The sequence below is a fragment of the Dendrobates tinctorius genome, unplaced genomic scaffold (genome assembly GCF_039654945.1).
Source record: "Dendrobates tinctorius isolate UK_male_01 unplaced genomic scaffold, ASM3965494v1 ptg000196l, whole genome shotgun sequence".
NCBI classification, from domain to species: Eukaryota; Metazoa; Chordata; class Amphibia; order Anura; family Dendrobatidae; genus Dendrobates; species Dendrobates tinctorius.
In genome coordinates, this window is record NW_027361863.1 from 22,212,391 (window position 1) to 22,232,811 (window position 20,421).

At 41.0% G+C, this 20,421-nt stretch overlaps 1 protein-coding gene across 1 annotated transcript in view; it reads left to right on the forward strand.

Moving 5' to 3' along the window:
- Positions 1-20,421, forward strand: part of LOC141056309 (rap1 GTPase-activating protein 1-like) — a 94,144-nt gene that overhangs the window by 13,145 nt on the left and 60,578 nt on the right. Inside the window, exons 9-10 of the mRNA XM_073553045.1 lie at positions 6,745-6,798; positions 16,277-16,360. Coding sequence (XP_073409146.1) covers positions 6,745-6,798; positions 16,277-16,360 — 138 coding nt within the window. The remainder of the gene's footprint in view (positions 1-6,744; positions 6,799-16,276; positions 16,361-20,421) is intronic.

A 20,421-nucleotide genomic window follows, 5' to 3' on the forward strand; every position in this document is an offset into this window, starting at 1 on the left:
CAATTCTCTCCTCCATCCCCCAGCACCTCCTCCCTCCCCACTCATCTCAGCTGAAGACTTTGCCTCATTTTTCAAGCAGAAGATTGATAACATCAAAGACAGTTTTAGTCAACAACCCCCAGAGCCCTTCCTCCCGACTTCCCAGCCCTCCACCTCCAAAACCAACTTCTCCACCATTACAGAAGATCGACTCTCCACTCTACTCTCAAGATCACAACTCACCACCTGTGCACTCGACCCGATCCCATCCCACTTCATCTCAAACCTCACCACAGTCTTCATCCCAACCCTAACCCATCTCTTCAACCTATCACTAACAACTGGTGTTTTCCCCTCAAGCTTTAAACATGCCTCCATCACACCTATCCTCAAAAAGCCCTCTCTTGACCCATCCTCTGTATCTAGCTATCGCCCTGTATCACTTCTCCCCTACGCCTCCAAGCTACTGGAACAACACGTCTATCTTGAACTGTCCTCCCATCTCTCTTCTTGCTCCCTCTTCGACCGCTTACAGTCTGACTTCCGGCCACACCACTCCACCGAAACTGCCCTTACTAAGGTCACCAATGACCTCTTAACCGCCAAGAGAAAGCGACACTACTCTGTCCTCCCCCTCCTGGACCTGTCGGCTGCCTTTGACACAGTGGACCATTCCCTATTATTACAGACCCTCTCATCCCTCGGCATCACAGACTTGGCCTTGTCCTGGATCTCATCATACCTAACAGACCGGACATTCAGCGTCTCCCACTCACACACCACCTCCTCACCTCACCCCCTATCTGTCGGAGTCCCACAAGGTTCAGTCCTAGGACCCCTGCTCTTCTCCATTTACACCTTTGGCCTGGGACAGCTTATAGAATCTCATGGCTTTCAGTATCATCTCTATGCTGATGACACAGATCTACATCTCTGGACCAGATATCACCTCCCTACTAACCAGAATCCCTCAATGTCTGTCCACTTTTTCATCCTTCTTCTCCGCTAGATTTCTGAAACTTAACATGGACAAAACAGAATTCATCATCTTTCCCCCATCTCACGTGCCCCCCCCAACGAACCTATCCATTACAGTAAATGGCTGCCCACTCTACCCAGTCCCACAAGCTCGCTGCCTCGGAGTAATCCTTGACGCTGATCTCTCCTTCAAACCACATATCCAAGCCCTTTCCACTTCCTGCCGACTTCAACTCAAAAATATTTCACGAATCCGTTCATTCCTCACCCAAGAATCTGCAAAAACCCTAGTCCATGCCCTCATAATCTTTTTGGAGGTATGAGTCAGACGCTGACTGGTGGCCGTATTGAGGTTCCGCAGGGCGGTATATATGCTCCGATTTCTTTCTATGGAGATATTATTTGGCCAGTGTATATCGGTAATTCCTTAGCAGCTCTTGTAATTTGAGCAGATAATTCTTGCAAATTGGTAATTTTATAATTTATATTATTTTAGTTGTTGGGGGAGGTGGGGATCCCTCTAAACACATTTAATTGCAAGGTGGATTGTTAATATCCTTTATCTTATTTCTTAAAATGGCATAAATATAAAGGATGGGGGGGGGGTAAAAGTAAAAAAAAAAATAATTAAGAAAGATGAAAAAAGCCCAAATCAGAAAAATGTGATGCAGCCTGAAAGGGGTTAAATTTCGTTTGTAGCAATTAATTACAAAAGTCCCAAATAACATAACATAAACTTTAGAAAATATTGTTGCCCCAAAATGATATTGTTACAGGTGAAAAATTAAATTAGGAAATGTCCAATTTTTTTTTTTATTATAGGGATTTTTTTTACTTGCCTGTAGCATGGTGATTACTGAAAACATATTTATTACCGCACCATCACCATTATGTAGGACACGGTGCATCAGGGCATCTAGGCTTTTAATTTGGAGTGTGCATTTGCAAAAATAAGGAAAATGTTTAATGCAGAATATAAGTTTTCTAGATGTGAGAATTGAGACAAAGGAAATAGTTGGTGAAGGAAAGGGCAAACTGGGAGACAAACAATTCACCATTACTTCTGTTTCCTAAGGCTACTTTCACACATCAGGTTTTCGGCGTCAGGCGCGATCCGGCGTCGTGCCGGAATGCCGGATCCGGCAAATGTTTTGTAAAACCTGATGTGCCGGATCCGGTTTTCTGCCGGATCCGTCTTGTTCTTGACAGACAAAACCGGATCCGTCTCATCCGGTTCATCCGTTTTTCTATCCGTTTTTCGACGGATTACGCCGGATCCGGTTTTTAAAATTGACCCTTGTGGCCTTCCGAACGGGATTGGCTACTGGAAAACTATATATAGCATGTTCCTACAGCCCTTCTTTGACAGGTTGTAGAGGAGAAAGTGCAGGTTGGAGAGAAGAGCAAGTTACTGGCGAAGATGGATGTTGTCATTGGAAATATTACCACTAGAAGTTCTGTGACGGTTTCAGGGACAATTTTGCACTATACTTTATGTCACCTCAAGGCAGAGTACACTGGCAGGATGACAGAGTGTGAAAGATTTGTGCCCTAACCAAACTTGTGTACCTTCTGGACCAACAGTATATACCTTTGCCAACCAAAGTTGGCTATCTTGTCATGGTCTTACTATTTTTAGCTTTAGGCCACAGGTGTGTACCTGGTTGTGTTTTATGCAAAGTATTTCACCTTTTAACAAAAGTTGTGTACATTGTTAGGAAATCACCAACAATAAACACAACTTTTTAGGTGAAATACTTTGCTTCAAACACAACCAGGAACACAACTGTGGCAAAAAGCTAAAATTTACCCACAGTTATATACCTGGTTTTGAATACCTTTTTACCTTTGAAATACCCTGTATTTAACCTTTTTTTTAAACATAGTTCGCCGCAGAAAGAAATGACAGACAACCATTGTGAAACGATAATTTAACTTTTATTTAAAATTTTTTTTTTTTTGTAAAATGTTTTTAAAGTGCAAAAAACTTTTTTAATAAAGGTTTTAAACCCAATGGGCATTTTTATTAAAAAACACACATTACAAATCTGTGTAGTGTGGGGTGGAAATACTGCTGGAGGGGCTGCGGGACACTTCGACGCTGGGTGTGTGGAGAGAGGACTGGGATCGTGGTGGGGAAGGAACAGTTAGAGGTGAAGGTGTGGAAAAAGCTACAGAATGGGTGGACATGTGGGAGGCAGAAGAGGTGGTGGGCGGTGGAGTGGAGGGTTGGGCAGGGACTGTAGGAGCAGATGATGTTGATGGAAAGTTGTATGGGGAAGGAGTTTGGTACGGGGAAGGAGTTTGGTACGGGGAAGGAGTTTGGTACGGGGAAGGAGTTTGGTACGGGGAAGGAGTTTGGTACGGGGCAGGTTGCTGGAAGTGGGGAGATGTCTGGTACTGGGGAGGTGGATGGTGCTGGTGAGGTTGCTGGTATGTAATAGGAGGGGGAGGATGGAAAGTGGCTGGAGGGGGTGCAGATGTAATAGGAGGGGAGGATGGAAAGTGGCTGGAGGGGGTGCAGATGTAATAGGAGGGGGAGGATGGAAAGTGGCTGGAGGGGGTGCAGGTGGAGGAACTACAGTGGTGGGAGGTGGAGGTTGGGAGGTAACCTGCTGTAGAGCACCGTGGCACGAATGCATTACATGCATCTGCTGGGTAGGAGATAGTGTTGCCATGCGCTCCACAACAGACCTGAAAAAGGTGTGGTTTGGCGAAGATCTTGCTTCTGAATGCATGGTTTGCAGAAGTGTCTTCACCTCCAGAATGCTGGAGTTGATCTGCTGAAAGCCTGCGGAGATTTGCTCTGACAAGACTTTTAGACAGTTCTGGAAAGATGCATTCAGATGCAAGAACTCTTGCGCATAACTCTTTTCCTGACCCCTCTGCCGCTGCCGCCCAGTACCCGCAGGTGTACTAGAGGTGGCAGGGGCAGAAGGGTGGGGTAAAGGGAAAGCGATCTCCTCACCAGCAGCTTCATGTAATGTAGGCGGCCACGATACTCCTGTGCTGGTGGATGGGACAGAGGGGTCGAATGTGTGGGAAGGCTGGGAAGGTGCAGATGTACCGGGGCGGTCGAAGTGTCCCTCGGTGCCGGTCTCCTCAGGGATCGCCTCAGAAGGGTCCAATCGTGCAGGCTCCCGAGTGCTGCTCACCGTGCTGTGGAATAAAGAGAAAAAAAAACAATTAAAATACTGACATGGTATGGCCCTGGCTGAAAAAAAAAAGTTACATCTAACATTTTTGTCACATGTGGTGTGTAATATTTACCTTCTGGTGAGCATTGTTTCCCGGAGGAACGACAGGGCTCGTGCGTACTTGTACTTGCTCCTGCGTCCTCCAGATCCACTCGGGGCCCGCATCTCTTTATTGAACTCCTTCTTGAAACGATCCCTCACAGACCGCCACCGATTCACAATTCTGTTCCATGAAACGAGAAAGGACAAAGTGGTTAGTATACAACATCAGTGTTTCCCAAACTCCAGTCCTCATGGTCCCCAGGGGTCATGTTTTCAGGATTTCCATAGTAAATAGAAATCCTGAACACATGATCCGTGGGGACCACGAGGACTGGAGTTCGGGAAACACTGGTTTACATCAAGCAACCGGTACTGTATATACTTACGCTCTGTAATCTGGGCCCGAACATCGAGGTCCTCCCAGCGGCCCACAAGGAGCGAACAGATTTCCTCCCAGAGTCGTCGGGTAACAATCAGGTCAGCGTGGCGGCGGTCAGCCATATTCCAGAGCGGCTCCCTTTCTCTGACGAGATCGATGAGGCGGTCCACATCAATCCCTCCATCCTCACCGTCAGAGTCGGGAGCACGCTGTGAAGGCTGTTAAAGAAAAAGACAAAAATAACATAATTAGCCTCCACAAAAGAAATGAAATAAAAAGTGCAAAAAAACAAAGCAAAAATATTTATACTTACACGCTGGTGACCGCCGCGTTGCTGTCGCCGACGGCCCTGGGAGGCACTGCGAGGACCTCTTGGCCGAGCACCAGATTGGGAAGACTAGAGAAGAAAACAAAAAATGTTATGTCTTTGGATGTAGGCATTTGTTTGCTGTGTGTGGTCTGCAGAACATTGTTTTCTATGTGTTGTGTGTAGTGTGATGTTGTGTTTCTGCGTTTGATGCAAAAAACTTACGAATTGTAAGCCCACTCCAGGTGTCTGTCCACCCCTTCCTTCTTCTTCTGGGAGCTCCTCTTCATCTTGTGATTCCTGTTTTGAAATAAAAGGCAATGAATAGACATATATTACAGAGATGATGGATTTTGGAAATAAAAACTTACCATCAAACGCTGACGATGCGAGGGAGGGCTCCCAGAAGAAGATGTGCTGTCCTGTTGATGGCCAGACTCCATGGCTGTGGGTATTGCTGCTGCTGTTGCTGCTGCCAGTGATGCCATTTCTGCTGCTGCTGCTGCTGCTGCTGCTGCATCTCTTTGGCGGCTGTTGAATAAAGAGAAACAAAGGGCCAATGAATATCTTGATATTCCATGGCCCTAGTTTGGAGGAATGGGGGATTTGATAATTACCGTCTCTCATCTGCTGCTGGACTCCCCTCCTCAGCATGTTCCATTTGCTGTTCCATTTGCTGCTCCATTTGGGGTGGTGGTGGTGCTGATGGTGCTGCAGTGGTCTCCTGCATTGCATTTTGCCGGATCCGGTTTCTGTCAAAAGCGCCGGATCGCGCCTGACGGTGAAAACCTGATGTGTGAAAGAGGCCTAAGGTGCTTGAGAAACCCAGAAATAATTATTGCTGTTTATTTTGTGTTACAACTCTGCCATCTAGTGGCTGAACTGTGTAATACACATTGAACAATGAGAAAACTTTAGTTGAAGCCACTATGTTTGTTTAATCGACATTGGTTTCAGCTTGTGGCTCCCCAGTCCCAGTGATGAGCACCAGCCAACATCCTCTAAGATAAGGTTCACATTATTCCATAAAATCACAGCTTTAAAGTAACTCCATTATTAAGATCATATACAGATGATGAACAAACTGATGCACGTGTTAAAGTGTACCCCATTCGGAAACGTAGTATTTAATTTTTGAAATGCAAAATGCCTCCTTTGATAGTAGTAGTAATTGGGAAAAAAAATGCTATTGACGGAGGCATTTTGTACTTTAAACGCTGGCAACACTTCGTACACACATAAGAGAACCTGCTGGCAAACACTTCAGCAGCCCTTCCATCACTCAGTCTGTGTGACAGTGTAGCACAGTCCATGTCTTCGGTGCTACCCACTGTCCCTTCTCACAGTCACCTCTCTTGAAAGCTGTGCTCTGCATTAGCTCTTAAAAATGAATTAATCAAAAAATGAAGTAATTCAGAGAAAATGGGTTCTCCAAAATATAGGGAGTTTTATTAAACTTTTTGTAAAAAAAAAAACCTTATTCAGATTAGAAGGACAGGCACAATATCAGGTGGAAACCTCCACTTTTAGAGTTTCTTAATTTAATTTTCAGTACAAAAGGCGCTCTGCCCATTACACTACAACATAACTGCAGTAGTTCTTCTCAGGTAACCGCACACTATGGCGGCATACTTACTCACCCCATCACCATTCCCCACACAGGTACCAGTTTCCAACCTGTGATGTGGTAATCCTCTTCACACTAACTCTTGGAATCAAAATTCCTTATTTACTGCACTTTTGTCCCGTGTGACTGCCCAGATGATAAAGGGTCAATGATCTCCAACCAGTCGCCTACCAGCTGTGGCATAACTATAACTCTCATCATCAAGGCCTCAGACATTTTTTTAATCTTCCTACAGGTCTTATGTGAAGAATTGTCCGTGGAGAAGTTCTTTCCTGTCCTGCACATGAAGGTGAGGACATCATTTCTAAGATTTTCTCCTAATTCTTATAATTCACTGTGAGGATTATCACCATCATCTGTGTATATACCCGCACAATCACTCCCCTAACTATATCATCTCTGAAGGTATATAGTGTATCTCCTTGTGCTATACTGTACAGTATAATAATGAGATGGAAGAGGGGAGCAGTATTATAGTAGTTATATTCTTGTACATAGGGGAAGTATTATAGTAGTTATATTCTTGTACATAGGAGCAGTATTATAGTAGTTACATTCTTGTACATAGGGGGCAGTATTATAGTAGTTATATTCTTGTACATAGGAGCAGTATTATAGTAGTTATATTCTTGTACATAGGGGAAGTATTATAGTAGTTATATTCTTGTACATAGGGGCAGTATTATAGTAGTTATATTCTTGTACATAGGAGCAGTATTATAGTAGTTATATTCTTGTACATAGGGGGCAGTATTATAGTAGTTATATTCTTGTACATAGGGGCAGTATTATAGTAGTTATATTCTTGTACATAGGAGCAGTATTATAGTAGTAATATTCTTGTATATAGGGGACAGTAATATAGTACTTATATTCTTGTACATAGGGGCAGTATTAAAGTAGTTATATTCTTGTACATAGGGGCAGTATTATAGTAGTTATATTCTTGTACATAGGGCAGTATTATAGTAGTTATATTCTTCTACATAGGGGCTGTATTATAGTAGTTATATTCTTATACATAAGGGGCAGTATTATAGTAGTTATATTCTTGTACATAAGGGGCAGTATTATAGTAGTTATATTCTTGTACATAGGGGCAGTATTATAGAAGTTATATTCTTGTACATAAGGATAGTATTATAGTAGTTATATTCTTGTACATAGGGAGCAGTATTATAGTAGTTATATTCTTGTACATAGGAGCAGTATTATAGTAGTTATATTCTTGTACATAAGGATAGTATTATAGTAGTTACATTCTTGTACATAGGGGCACTATTAGAGTAGTTATATTCTTGTACATAGGGGGCAGTATTATAATTATGTTCTTGTTCATAGGGGGCAGTATTATAGTAGTTATATTCTTGTACATAGGGGGCAGTATTATAGTAGTTATATTCTTGTATATAGGAGGCAGTATTATAGTAGTTATATTCTTGTACATAGGGGCAGTATTATAGTAGTTATATTCTTGTACATAGGAGCAGTATTATAGTAGTTATATTCTTGTACATAGGAGCAGTATTATAGTAGTTATATTCTTGTACATAGGGGCATTATTATAGTAGCTATGTTTTTGTACATAGGAGCAGTATTATAGTAGTTATATTCTTCTACATAGGGGCTGTATTATAGTAGTTATATTCTTATACATAAGGGGCAGTATTATAGTAGTTATATTCTTGTACATAAGGGGCAGTATTATAGTAGTTATATTCTTGTACATAGGGGCAGTATTATAGAAGTTATATTCTTGTACATAGGGAGCAGTATTATAGTAGTTATATTCTTGTACATAGGAGCAGTATTATAGTAGTTATATTCTTGTACATAAGGATAGTATTATAGTAGTTACATTCTTGTACATAGGGGCACTATTAGAGTAGTTATATTCTTGTACATAGGGGGCAGTATTATAATTATGTTCTTGTTCATAGGGGGCAGTATTATAGTAGTTATATTCTTGTACATAGGGGGCAGTATTATAGTAGTTATATTCTTGTATACAGGAGGCAGTATTATAGTAGTTATATTCTTGTACATAGGGGCAGTATTATAGTAGCTATATTCTTGTACATAGGAGCAGTATTATAGTAGTTATATTCTTGTACATAGGAGCAGTATTATAGTAGTTATATTCTTGTACATAGGGGCATTATTATAGTAGCTATGTTCTTGTACATAGGAGCAGTATTATAGTAGTTACAGTATATTCTTGTACATAGGGGCAGTATTATAGTAGTTATATTCTTGTACATAGGAGCAGTATTATAGTAGTTATAATCTTGTACATAGGGGCAGTATTATAGTAGTTATATTCTTGTACATAGGGGTCAGTATTATAGTAGTTATATTCTCGTATATAGGAGCAGTATTATAGTAGTTATATTCTTGTACATAGGGGCAGTATTATAGTAGTTATATTCTTGTACATAGGGGCAGTATTAGGCTAGTTTCACATTAGCATTTACGGCCGCAGCGTCGGGCTGCGCACGGCCGCCGCTAAGCCCCGTCCCCTGCTGCACCTCCGCCAGTAGCTCCGCCTACGGACGCATGATGCTGCATGTGTCCTGCGTCCCCTATCTTTAGCACTGGGGACGCAGGCCGTGCGCTGTATGCGTTTGGCGGCGCATGCGTCCTTTTGACGCTGCACCGACCAGTGCCAAACGCAACAGGTTGCAATTTGGTGCGCTCGGCGCAGCGTCAAAAGGACGCTTGCGCCGCCAAACGCATACTGCGCACGGCCTGCGTCCCCAGTGCTAAAGATAGGGGACGCAGGACGCATGCAGCTACCGGCGGAGGCGCGGCAGGGGGCGGGGCTTAGCGGCGGCCGTGCGCAGCCCGACGCTGCGGCCGTAAACGCTAATGTGAAACTAGTATTATAGTAGTTATATTCTTGTAAAAAGGAGCAGTATTATAATAGTTATGTTCTTGTACATAGGGGCAGTATTATAGTAGTTATATTCTTGTACATAGGGCCAGTATTATAGTAGTTATATTCTTGTACATAGGAGCAGTATTATAGTGGTTACAGTATATTCTTCTACATAGGGGCAGTATTGTAGTAGTTATGTTCTTGTGCATAGGGGCAGTATTATAGTAGTTATATTCTTGTACATAGGAGAAATATTATAGTAGTTATATTCTTGTACATAGTGGCAGTATTATAGTAGTTATATTCTTGCACATAGGAGCAGTATTATAGTAGTTATATTCTTGTACATAGTGGCAGTATTATAATAGTTATGTTCTTGTACATAGGGGCAGTATTATAGTAATTATATTCTTGTACATAGGAGCAGTATTATAGTAGTTATATTCTTGTACATAGGGGCAGTATTATAGTAGTTATATTCTTTTACATAGGGGCAGTATAATAGTAGTTATGGTCTTGTACATAGGGGGCAGTATTATAGTAATTATATTCTTGTACATAGGGGCAGTATTACAGTAGTTATATTCTTGTACATAGAAGCAGTATTATAGTAGTTATATTCTTGTACATAGGGGCATCATTATAGTAGTTATGTTCTTGTACATAGGAGCAGTATTATAGTAGTTATACTCTTGTACATAGGGGCAGTATTATAGTAGTTATATTCTTTTACATAGGGGCAGTATACTAGTAGTTATGTTCTTGTACATAGGGGGCAGTATTATAGTAATTATATACTTGTACATAGAGGCAGTATTACAGTGGTTATATTCTTGTACATAGGAGCAGTATTATAGTAGTTATATTCTTGTACATAGGGGCAGCATTATAGTAGTTATTCTTGTACATAGGGACAGTATTATAATTATGTTCTTGTACATAGGGGCAGTATTATAGTAGTTATGTTCTTGTAACATGGGGACAGTATTATAGTAGTTATATTCATGTACAGAGGGACAGTATTATAATTATGGTCTTGTACATAGGGTCAGTATTATGGTAGCTATATTCTTGTACATAGGAGCAGTATTATAGTAGTTATATTCTTGTACATAGGGAGCAGTATTATAGTAGTTATATTCTTGTACAAAGGGGCAGTATTATAGTAGTTATATTCTTGTACATTGGGGCATTATTATAGTAGTTATGTTCTTGTACATAGGAGCAGTATTATAGTAGTTATATTCTTGTACATAGGAGCAGTATTATAGTAGTTATATTCTTGTGCATTGGGGCATTATTATAGTAGTTATGTTCTTGTACATAGGAGCAGTATTATAGTAGTTATATTCTCGTATATAGGAGCAGTATTATAGTAGTTATATTCTTGTACATAGTGGCAGTATTATAATAGTTATGTTCTTGTACATAGGGGCAGTATTATAGTAATTATATTCTTGTACATAGGGGGCAGTATTATAATTATGTTCTTGTTCATAGGGGGCAGTATTATAGTAGTTATATTCTTGTACATAGGGGCAGTATTATAGTAGATACAATCTTGTACATAGGAGCAGTATTATAGTAGTTATATTCTTGTACATAGGAGCAGTATTATAGTAGTAATATTCTTGTATATAGGGGACAGTAATATAGTAGTTATATTCTTGTACATAGGGGCAGTATTAAAGTAGTTATATTCTTGTACATAGGGGCAGTATTATAGTAGTTATATTCTTGTACATAGGGGCAGTATTATAGTAGTTATATTCTTGTACATAGGGCAGTATTATAGTAGTTATATTCTTCTACATAGGGGCTGTATTATAGTAGTTATATTCTTATACATAAGGGGCAGTATTATAGTAGTTATATTCTTGTACATAAGGGGCAGTATTATAGTAGTTATATTCTTGTACATAGGGGCAGTATTATAGAAGTTATATTCTTGTACATAGGGAGCAGTATTATAGTAGTTATATTCTTGTACATAGGAGCAGTATTATAGTAGTTATATTCTTGTACATAAGGATAGTATTATAGTAGTTACATTCTTGTACATAGGGGCACTATTAGAGTAGTTATATTCTTGTACATAGGGGGCAGTATTATAATTATGTTCTTGTTCATAGGGGGCAGTATTATAGTAGTTATATTCTTGTACATAGGGGGCAGTATTATAGTAGTTATATTCTTGTATATAGGAGGCAGTATTATAGTAGTTATATTCTTGTACATAGGGGCAGTATTATAGTAGTTATATTCTTGTACATAGGAGCAGTATTATAGTAGTTATATTCTTGTACATAGGAGCAGTATTATAGTAGTTATATTCTTGTACATAGGGGCATTATTATAGTAGCTATGTTCTTGTACATAGGAGCAGTATTATAGTAGTTACAGTCTATTCTTGTACATAGGGGCAGTATTATAGTAGTTATATTCTTGTACATAGGAGCAGTATTATAGTAGTTATAATCTTGTACATAGGGGCAGTATTATAGTAGTTATATTCTTGTACATAGGGGTCAGTATTATAGTAGTTATATTCTCGTATATAGGAGCAGTATTATAGTAGTTATATTCTTGTACATAGGGGCAGTATTATAGTAGTTATATTCTTGTACATAGGGGCAGTATTAGGCTAGTTTCACATTAGCATTTACGGCCGCAGCGTCGGGCTGCGCACGGCCGCCGCTAAGCCCCGTCCCCTGCTGCACCTCCGCCAGTAGCTCCGCCTACGGACGCATGATGCTGCATGTGTCCTGCGTCCCCTATCTTTAGCACTGGGGACGCAGGCCGTGCGCTGTATGCGTTTGGCGGCGCATGCGTCCTTTTGACGCTGCACCGACCAGTGCCAAACGCAACAGGTTGCAATTTGGTGCGCTCGGCGCAGCGTCAAAAGGACGCTTGCGCCGCCAAACGCATACTGCGCACGGCCTGCGTCCCCAGTGCTAAAGATAGGGGATGCAGGACGCATGCAGCGTCATGCGTCCATAGGCGGAGCTACCGGCGGCGGCGCGGCAGGGGGCGGGGCTTAGCGGCGGCCATGCGCAGCCCGACGCTGCGGCCGTAAACGCTAATGTGAAACTAGTATTATAGTAGTTATATTCTTGTAAAAAGGAGCAGTATTATAATAGTTATGTTCTTGTACATAGGGGCAGTATTATAGTAGTTATATTCTTGTACATAGGGCCAGTATTATAGTAGTTATATTCTTGTACATAGGAGCAGTATTATAGTGGTTACAGTATATTCTTCTGCATAGGGGCAGTATTGTAGTAGTTATGTTCTCGTGCATAGGGGCAGTATTATAGTAGTTATATTCTTGTACATAGGAGCAATATTATAGTAGTTATATTCTTGTACAGAGTGGCAGTATTATAGTAGTTATATTCTTGCACATAGGAGCAGTATTATAGTAGTTATATTCTTGTACATAGTGGCAGTATTATAATAGTTATGTTCTTGTACATAGGGGCAGTATTATAGTAATTATATTATTGTACATAGGAGCAGTATTATAGTAGTTATATTCTTGTACATAGGGGCAGTATTATAGTAGTTATATTCTTTTACATAGGGGCAGTATAATAGTAGTTATGGTCTTGTACATAGGGGGCAGTATTATAGTAATTATATTCTTGTACATAGGGGCAGTATTACAGTAGTTATATTCTTGTACATAGAAGCAGTATTATAGTAGTTATATTCTTGTACATAGGGGCATCATTATAGTAGTTATGTTCTTGTACATAGGAGCAGTATTATAGTATTTACACTCTTGTACATAGGGGCAGTATTATAGTAGTTATATTCTTTTACATAGGGGCAGTATACTAGTAGTTATGTTCTTGTACATAGGGGGCAGTATTATAGTAATTATATACTTGTACATAGGGGCAGTATTACAGTAGTTATATTCTTGTACATAGGAGCAGTATTATAGTAGTTATATTCTTGTACATAGGGGCAGTATTATAGTAGTTATTCTTGTACATAGGGACAGTATTATAATTATGTTCTTGTACATAGGGGCAGTATTATAGTAGTTATGTTCTTGTAACATGGGGACAGTATTATAGTAGTTATATTCATGTACAGAGGGACAGTATTATAATTATGGTCTTGTACATAGGGTCAGTATTATGGTAGCTATATTCTTGTACATAGGAGCAGTATTATAGTAGTTATATTCTTGTACATAGGGAGCAGTATTATAGTAGTTATATTCTTGTACAAAGGGGCAGTATTATAGTAGTTATATTCTTGTACATTGGGGCATTATTATAGTAGTTATGTTCTTGTACATAGGAGCAGTATTATAGTAGTTGTATTCTTGTACATAGGAGCAGTATTATAGTAGTTATATTCTTGTGCATTGGGGCATTATTATAGTAGTTATGTTCTTGTACATAGGAGCAGTATTATAGTAGTTATATTCTCGTATATAGGAGCAGTATTATAGTAGTTATATTCTTGTACATAGGGGCAGTATTATAGTAGTTATATTCTTGTACATAGGGGCAGTATTATAGTAGTTATATTCTTGTACATAGGAGCAGTATTATAGTAGTTATATTCTTGTACAAAGGGGCATTATTATAGTAGTTATATTCTTGTACATAGGGAGCAGTATTAGGCTAGTATCACATTAGCGTTTACGGCCACAGCGTCGGGCTGCGCACGGCCGCCGCTAAGCCCCGTCCCCTGCTGCGCCTCCGCCAGTAGCTCCGCCTACGGACACATGACGCTGCATGCGTCCTGCGTCCCCTATCTTTAGCATTGAGGATGCAGGCCGTGCGCAGCATGCGTTTGGCGGCGCATGCGTCCTTTTGACGCTGCACCGACCAGCGCCAAACGCAACAGGTTGCAATTTGGTGCGCTCGGCGCAGCGTCAAAAGGACGCATGCACCGCCAAACGCATTCTGCGCACGGCCTGCGTCCCCAGTGCTAAAGATAGGGGACGCAGGACGCATGCAGCGTCATGTGTCCGTAGGCGGAGCTACCGACGGAGGCGCGGCAGGGGGCGGGGCTTAGTGGCGGCTGCGCGCAGCCCGACGCTGCGGCCGTAAACGCTAATGTGAAACTAGCCTTATAGTAGTTATATTCTTGTACATAGGGGCATTATTATAATAGTTATGTTCTTGTACATAGGGGCAGTATTATAGTAGTTATATTCTTGTACATAGGAGCAGTATTATAGTAGTTATATTCTTGTACATAGTGGCAGCATTATAATAGTTATGTTCTTGTACATATGGGCAGTATTATAGTAGTTATATTCTTGTACATAGGGGCAGTATTATAGTAGTTATGTTCTTGAACATAGGAGCAGTATTATAGTAGTTATATTCTTGTACATAGGGGCAGTATTATAGTAGTTATATTCTTGTACATAGGAGCAGTATTATAGTAGTTATATTCTTGTACATAGGAGCAGTATTATAGTAGTTATATTCTTGTACATAGGGGCAGTATTATAGTAGTTATATTCTTCTACATGGGGGTAGTATTATAGTAGTTATATTCTTGTATATAAGGATAGTATTATAGCAGTTATATTCTTGTAGATAGGAGCAGTATTATAGTAGTTATATTCTTGTGCATAGGGGCAGTATTATAGTAGTTATATTCTTGTACATAGGGAGCAGTATTATAGTAGTTATATTCTTGTACATAGGGGCAGTATTATAGTAGTTATATTCTTGTACATAGGAGCAGTATTATAGTAGTTATATTCTTGTACATAGGGGGCAGTATTATAGTAGTTATATTCTTGTATATAGGGACAGTATTATAGCAGTTATATTCTTGTACATAGGAGCAGTATTATAGTAGTTATATTCTTGTACATAGGGGGCAGTATTATAGTAGTTATGTTCTTGTACATAGGAGCAATATTATAGTAGTTATATTCTTGTACATAGGAGCAGTATTGTAGTAGTTATATTCTTGTACATAGGGGGCAGTATTATAGTAGTTATATTCTTGTACATAGGGGGCAGTATTATAGTAGTTATATTCATGTACACAGGGGGCAGTATTATAGTAGTTATATTCTTGTACATAGGAGCCGTATTATAGTAGTTATATTCTTGTACATAGGAGCAGTATTATAGTAGTTATGTTATTGTACATAGGAGCAGTATTATAGTAGTTATATTCTTGTATATAGGGACAGTATTATAGCAGTTATATTCTTGTACATAGGGGCAGTATTATAGTAGTTATATTCTTGTACATAGGGGGCAGTATTATAGTAGTTATATTCTTGTACATAGGAGCAGTATTATAGTAGTTATGTTCTTGTACATAGGAGCAGTATTATAGTAGTTATATTCTTGTATATAGGGACAGTATTATAGCAGTTATATTCTTGTACATAGGGGCAGTATTATAGTAGTTATATTCTTGTACATAGGGGGCAGTATTATAGTAGTTATATTCTTGTACATAGGGGCAGTATTATAGTAGTTATGTTCTTGTACATAGGAGCAGTATTATAGTAGTTATATTCTTGTACATAGGGGGCAGTATTATAGTAGTTATATTCTTGTACATAGGGGCAGTATTATAGTAGTTATATTCTTGTACATAGGGGCAGTATTATAGCAGTTATATTCTTGTACATAGGGGCAGTATTATAGTAGTTATATTCTTGCACATAGGGGGCAGTATTATAGTAGTTATATTCTTGTACATAGGAGCAGTATTTTAGTAGTTATATTCTTGTACATAGGAGCGGTATTATAGTAGTTATATTCTTGTACATAGGAGCAGTATTATAGTAGTTATATTCTTGTACATAGGGGCAGTAGTTATTTTTTTATACATAGAATAGTTATGTCTTATATTACATTAATGACTATTATTATTTGCTCCTTAGGCCTCTCAGCTTCTGGTGACTTTCGATGAACATGTTCTGACGAACAACTTCAAGTTTGGAGTTATATACCAGAAACCAGGGCAGGTAAATGGACATAAACACAACAATGAGACAGTAGAGCTCACACCAGACATATCCATCTTCAATTAGTTTGATGCTTATCAGTGAATTCTATTAACATATTTAGAATAACTTGAAATTTCCTTCATTTATAGTGATGCCAGATCCCCTGGCGTACAGATTTATTTTTTATTTAAACTCTTCTAACATTACCTTTAAAGAACCTGCATTAATATCCACATCCTATCTGGCTTTTATAGTGGTACATTTATCAGTGCCGAACATATTCCTGGTGCAGCCGCACCAGGGTCCGGAGGTGGAAGTGCAGCACCCCCAGGGCAGTGGGATTACTCGGTACCGGGCCGGGCCAGTGCCTTAAAGTGATGTGTCGCAGTGGCAGTGACCCGGTCTGTGGCCTTGGGTGTCCATGTAGAATAAGAGGAATAAAGTTTATGTATAGATAAGTTCGTGACGCCACCTGTCGTATCTGGTCAGAAGGGGGACCAGCGCTGCAGTGCAGATCCTCTGGGACAGATGGTGTGGTGCAGCAGAGATGTAATAGCTCTCCACAGGCAGAGCTTAGTGTCACGGGGTCCTTCTCTGGTATCACACAATCAACAGAGCAAGCGAAGAGTGAACAATTCCAAGACCTTTATTCAGGCAAAAATACGAAAAGGTCCATATTCAGTCCACCACACAAGGATAAGATAGTCCAGAATAAGAATGCAGTCCAGTATCAGGATAAAATGTCCAGGGAAACGAGATTCCAAAACACTCTAGCACCAGAGGATAAAAATGGATCCTTCTCTCTGAAATGCAGCCTTTTCACCATCATGTCTATACCGGAAATGACTTGTCCAGCTGCCGTTCTTCCCCCCACCCCCTTCCTTGTCCAGGGGTAGTCAAACAAGTTGCCTCCCAGAGGAGAACAAAAGGCCTTAGGGATTAATGCACTACAGGGGGTCATCAAGAGACAGATACAGTGAGGCTGTAGACTTACAATGTAATAAGAAAAACACTATGAAAATAACTGGAATTGTTAAAAATAGGAATATACAAAAAATGACATCCACATAACATATCACACCATCACACTAAGTCCCAGGGCAGTTGTAGAAGATGCTGAGGTAGATAGTGTAGTGTTTAGGCACAGAGATGTAGCAGTGCTGAGTAGGTTGACACAGGAAGAAGGCAGAGACACAGCTTAATGCAGTTCCAAAGCTTTACTCACGTTTCTGACATAGACAGGTGCCCGCTTCTGTGCCGTGTCCTCCAGGTCAGGGGCTCATCCAACTCCCAGGCAAATGAAGTACACCTTTCCAGCACTTCTGTCCGTATGTGCCTTTTCTAGACATCTCCTTACTAGCGCTAATCTGAAGTACTTGTAGTTATGAATTACACTCAAGTTCTTCTTTCTTGCTGTTACTTAGAACTCACATGACAGGCAGCTGTAGCCTACTTCAGGGACTCCTTACAATCATATCCCAGCTCACACACGTTGCTGCTGTGTCGTCGAGTCTTATTTGGGAATAAAGCATTCACAGCTTCTATTCCTCCAGTTTCTGCTGTAGGAGCATTAGCATCCACACAACCTCGGACACCGGCGCCCGGCCTTTGGCGCTTAAACTTAGGGAAGGGCTCTGTTCTAGCCCCAGTCCCCAGCTCTGCTCCACACATCCCGTTCTTTCCTTTCCTTCTGGAGAACTCTTTCTGTTCCTTTCCTCCCCAGCAGCTCCAGCTCACAGGAGGCTGCTGCATGCTTGTCCTCTCACTCCATCCCTCTCTGGGGGACTGCCTCTCACTTCCTATCTGTTCTCCTGCTCTTTAGTGCAACCTAAGCTCCACCCACCTCTCAGCACCCTTCATGAACCAAGCAGGGGCCATATAGGGCGCTCTGCTGTTCTAAGGTGTCTGTGCTGGGTGCAGGTGCTGGAGTCTGGTCAGGTGTCTCCATCTTACCTGGTAGTGGGATACTGCACCTCAGGAGGAGGTGTAGTACCTCTGTGGCAACTGAACCGTCAGGGGCGCCACAGAAGCAACTATTTCAGATGAATGTAAGTCAAAGGACGCAGATTCAGCTGAAATGTATTGCCGCGCAGGGAATCAGCTAGCCACCTGCTCTGCAATATACCCCACCATCCAATCAGATGCCGGCAGCTAACGTCAGCGTGCCCGTGACTGAGTGCCCATGGCAGTGACGTTATATGCCATGATGGGGACACTGAAGTCAGTTGCCGCCTTCCGCGTCGGCTGTAGAAGAGGAACCTGTGCAGCGTGGGAGTGTGAGGGAGGTTAGTAGTATTGTTTGTTTTTCGTGGGTACGGAAAGTATTCAGACTCCTTTAAATTTTTCACTCTGTTTCATTGCAGCCATTTGGTAAATTCAAAAAAGTTCATTTTTTCTCATTAATGTACACTCTGCACCCCATCTTGACTGAAAAAATACAGAAATGTAGTAATTTTTGCAAAATTATTAAAAAAAGAAAAACTGAAATATGTGGCTGCCGCGCTATTAGCATGTGGATGGTAAAATGTGTATGGAGTGTCTAGCTGTCCTAAAATGGGATGATCTATACACAGACATGTGAGTACTAAGACACTTACTTTGTGTATTTAAAAGTGCTGATTGTAGATCCGTCCTGTTATGGTGCAGCCCTTGGAATGAGTCCAGGTGCAAGATCAAGTAGGGAGCGTCCCCCCATGCTTGTAAAATCCTACGCATGCTCGCAATTGCACTGTGTGGCGGTGAGCTCCGGCCGATGGCGCCGCCGTGCAATAGCGTAGCAAGCGGGGGTCGTGGTTAAACGGTGATGTCGCCTGTCCGTAGAGACGGACACATACAGGGGCCAATTGGGAGCAAAGCAAAGAGATACCAATATAACAGGGGACTGAACAAACAGACACAAGCTGCAAGATATGGAGTGGGGCCGAGCGCTGCCCCCAGCAGGGAGTACGCTGAACCCTAACAGCAAAGCAGAAAGCAAACAAAAGTACAACCAAACTAGATGCAAAGGATTAGCAAAAGAATCACTTAACTGAATTATGCAGATCAGGCAGGAGACAGAGGAACTCCAAAAAATCACCAGCAACCACCAAGGGCAGTCTGCTCAATTATATGCTCCCAGCCAGAAATCCCAGGTTCCCAATTATCATCATCAGGTGGGGAACTTCCATCCACCTGGCCAGCTCCACTACTCCCAGTAACCACCAGAGGGAGCAGAGGAAGCTCCGGCTCAGAAGTCTGAGCCAGGGAATTTACAACAGCCCAGTATAAGGAAGCTGGGTTTGCGTCCTAGGTCATGGGTCTTCTAGCAGGATACTTCAAGAAGCACCCAGAAATGGATGGAAACAAAGCCTTGGAGACTTATGAAGTGGCAGCAATGACTCCGGATCTAAATCCCATTGAACACCTGTGGAGAGATCTTAAAATTGATATTGGATGAAGGCACTTTCAAATATGAGAGACCTGGAGCAGTTTGCAAAAGAAGAGTGATCCAAAATTCCACTTGAGAAGTGTAAGAAGCTCAGTTACAAGAAGTGATTGATTACAGAAATCAGACCCGTTTTGGGGGTTTTGTATGAAATTGTGTCCAGTTTTCCTTTTTTCTATTTTTTTTGTGTTTTTGCAATACTCATAAAGGAAATAAACAAGTGTATAACAAAACATGTACAATTGCAATAATTTTCTGGGAGAAATACTTCATTTTCTGGAACAATTTTAAGGGTGCCGTCACTGTCTACCTGGATAAGGGGCATATAAACCCTGTATGGGGGACATATATACCAGGATTGGGCACATTCTACCAGGATGGGGGACATTATAAAGGGATGGCCCACATACAGTATATACCTGGATGGGGCACATTATACGAAGGACGGATGCAGACTAGTGGATATGTTTCCCATACACAGCACACACAGCCATGAGGGATTCCTGCTCTCCTGACTCAATCTGGTACACATCTCCATAAGCAGCAGTACAGAAGACATTATACAGCTGTTCTGAGCAGTGTAGTCATGAGTCCAGCACTGTGGTGAGAAAAACCACTTACTAGAAAGCAGCAGCATGGGGTAACTTGTACAGTT